At 40.6% G+C, this 966-nt stretch overlaps 1 protein-coding gene across 1 annotated transcript; it reads left to right on the top strand.

Moving 5' to 3' along the window:
* Positions 1-59: 59 nt before the first annotated feature.
* On the top strand, positions 60-716 carry LOC106511924 (uromodulin-like; the record flags this gene model as incomplete). The annotated part of the gene is made up of 3 exons (XM_014000642.1): positions 60-305; positions 394-550; positions 633-716. Coding segments are annotated over 3 exons (487 nt in total), but the record flags the coding sequence as incomplete, so codon positions are not given.
* Positions 717-966: the final 250 nt, after the last annotated feature.

Raw genomic sequence — 966 nt, 5'->3', positions numbered from 1 at the left:
CTAATAAAGTGGCCGGTGAGTGTATATCTCTACCAGAAATCTGTTTGTCTCCTCTGCAGTGATTATAAAGGGGTCATTGTACCAGGACGTTGGAACTACACTCTGTTCATGAAGGCCTACATTGATGATGGTTGCACCAGACTTGTGGACTCAAATACTCCAATAAAGCTGAACCAGCAGGTCTGGATGAAACTGATCACTAAGGGACTGGATGAAGACTTGCTTGTCCTGGTGACTGACCACTGCTGGGCAACTGACCAACCATCACCCTCTGCAGTAAATAAATATGACCTGATTCTTGATGGGTGAGATTTCTACCAGAGATTTATTCATCAATGTGTTTTCTGATCTGATCTGATGACTGAACAAAGAGTTTTTCCTGTTTGTGAGCAGCTGTCCTGCAGATCCAACGGCGGTGACGAAGGAAAACGGAAAAGAAACCTACAACTCTTTTGCCTTCAACATGTTTGAGTTCACTAGAGGCTCAAACGAAATCTACCTGCACTGTAAAGTACACCTGTGTGTGAAGAGCACCAACAAGTGTGAACCGGTACGTCTCACTGTCAAACACACCTCATGGAAGACATTTCTCTTAATATGAAACTGAAACTCTGTCCTTCTTTAAATTCCAGATCTGCCCCGTAAAACGAAGACGCAGATCTGTCAGGTTCCAACATGATTCTCCTGGTTTGATCAGCATGGGCTGGAGTAGTTAGGTAAGCCTCAGCTCTGCTGCTTCAGCTTCTGTTTATTCTGATTTATGTGTTTATTTTATTGTAGCTGTAATATGTAAAGAGAAAAGTGATGTTAATTTAACAGAAACTTACAGATGTGGTCAGAAGTTTCACTTCACTCATCATGAAGATTAGTTATTCTAATGCTAATTCTAACTGTAGTGCTTTAATTTCCCTTTGGGATCAATAAAGCATTTTAATTGAATTTAGCTGTATTTTAGAAAATTAACGC

The sequence above is a fragment of the Austrofundulus limnaeus genome, unplaced genomic scaffold (assembly GCF_001266775.1).
Source record: "Austrofundulus limnaeus strain Quisiro unplaced genomic scaffold, Austrofundulus_limnaeus-1.0 Scaffold3594, whole genome shotgun sequence".
In the NCBI taxonomy this organism is placed as follows: domain Eukaryota; kingdom Metazoa; phylum Chordata; class Actinopteri; order Cyprinodontiformes; family Rivulidae; genus Austrofundulus; species Austrofundulus limnaeus.
This window is presented reverse-complemented; position numbering and strand designations above follow the sequence as displayed.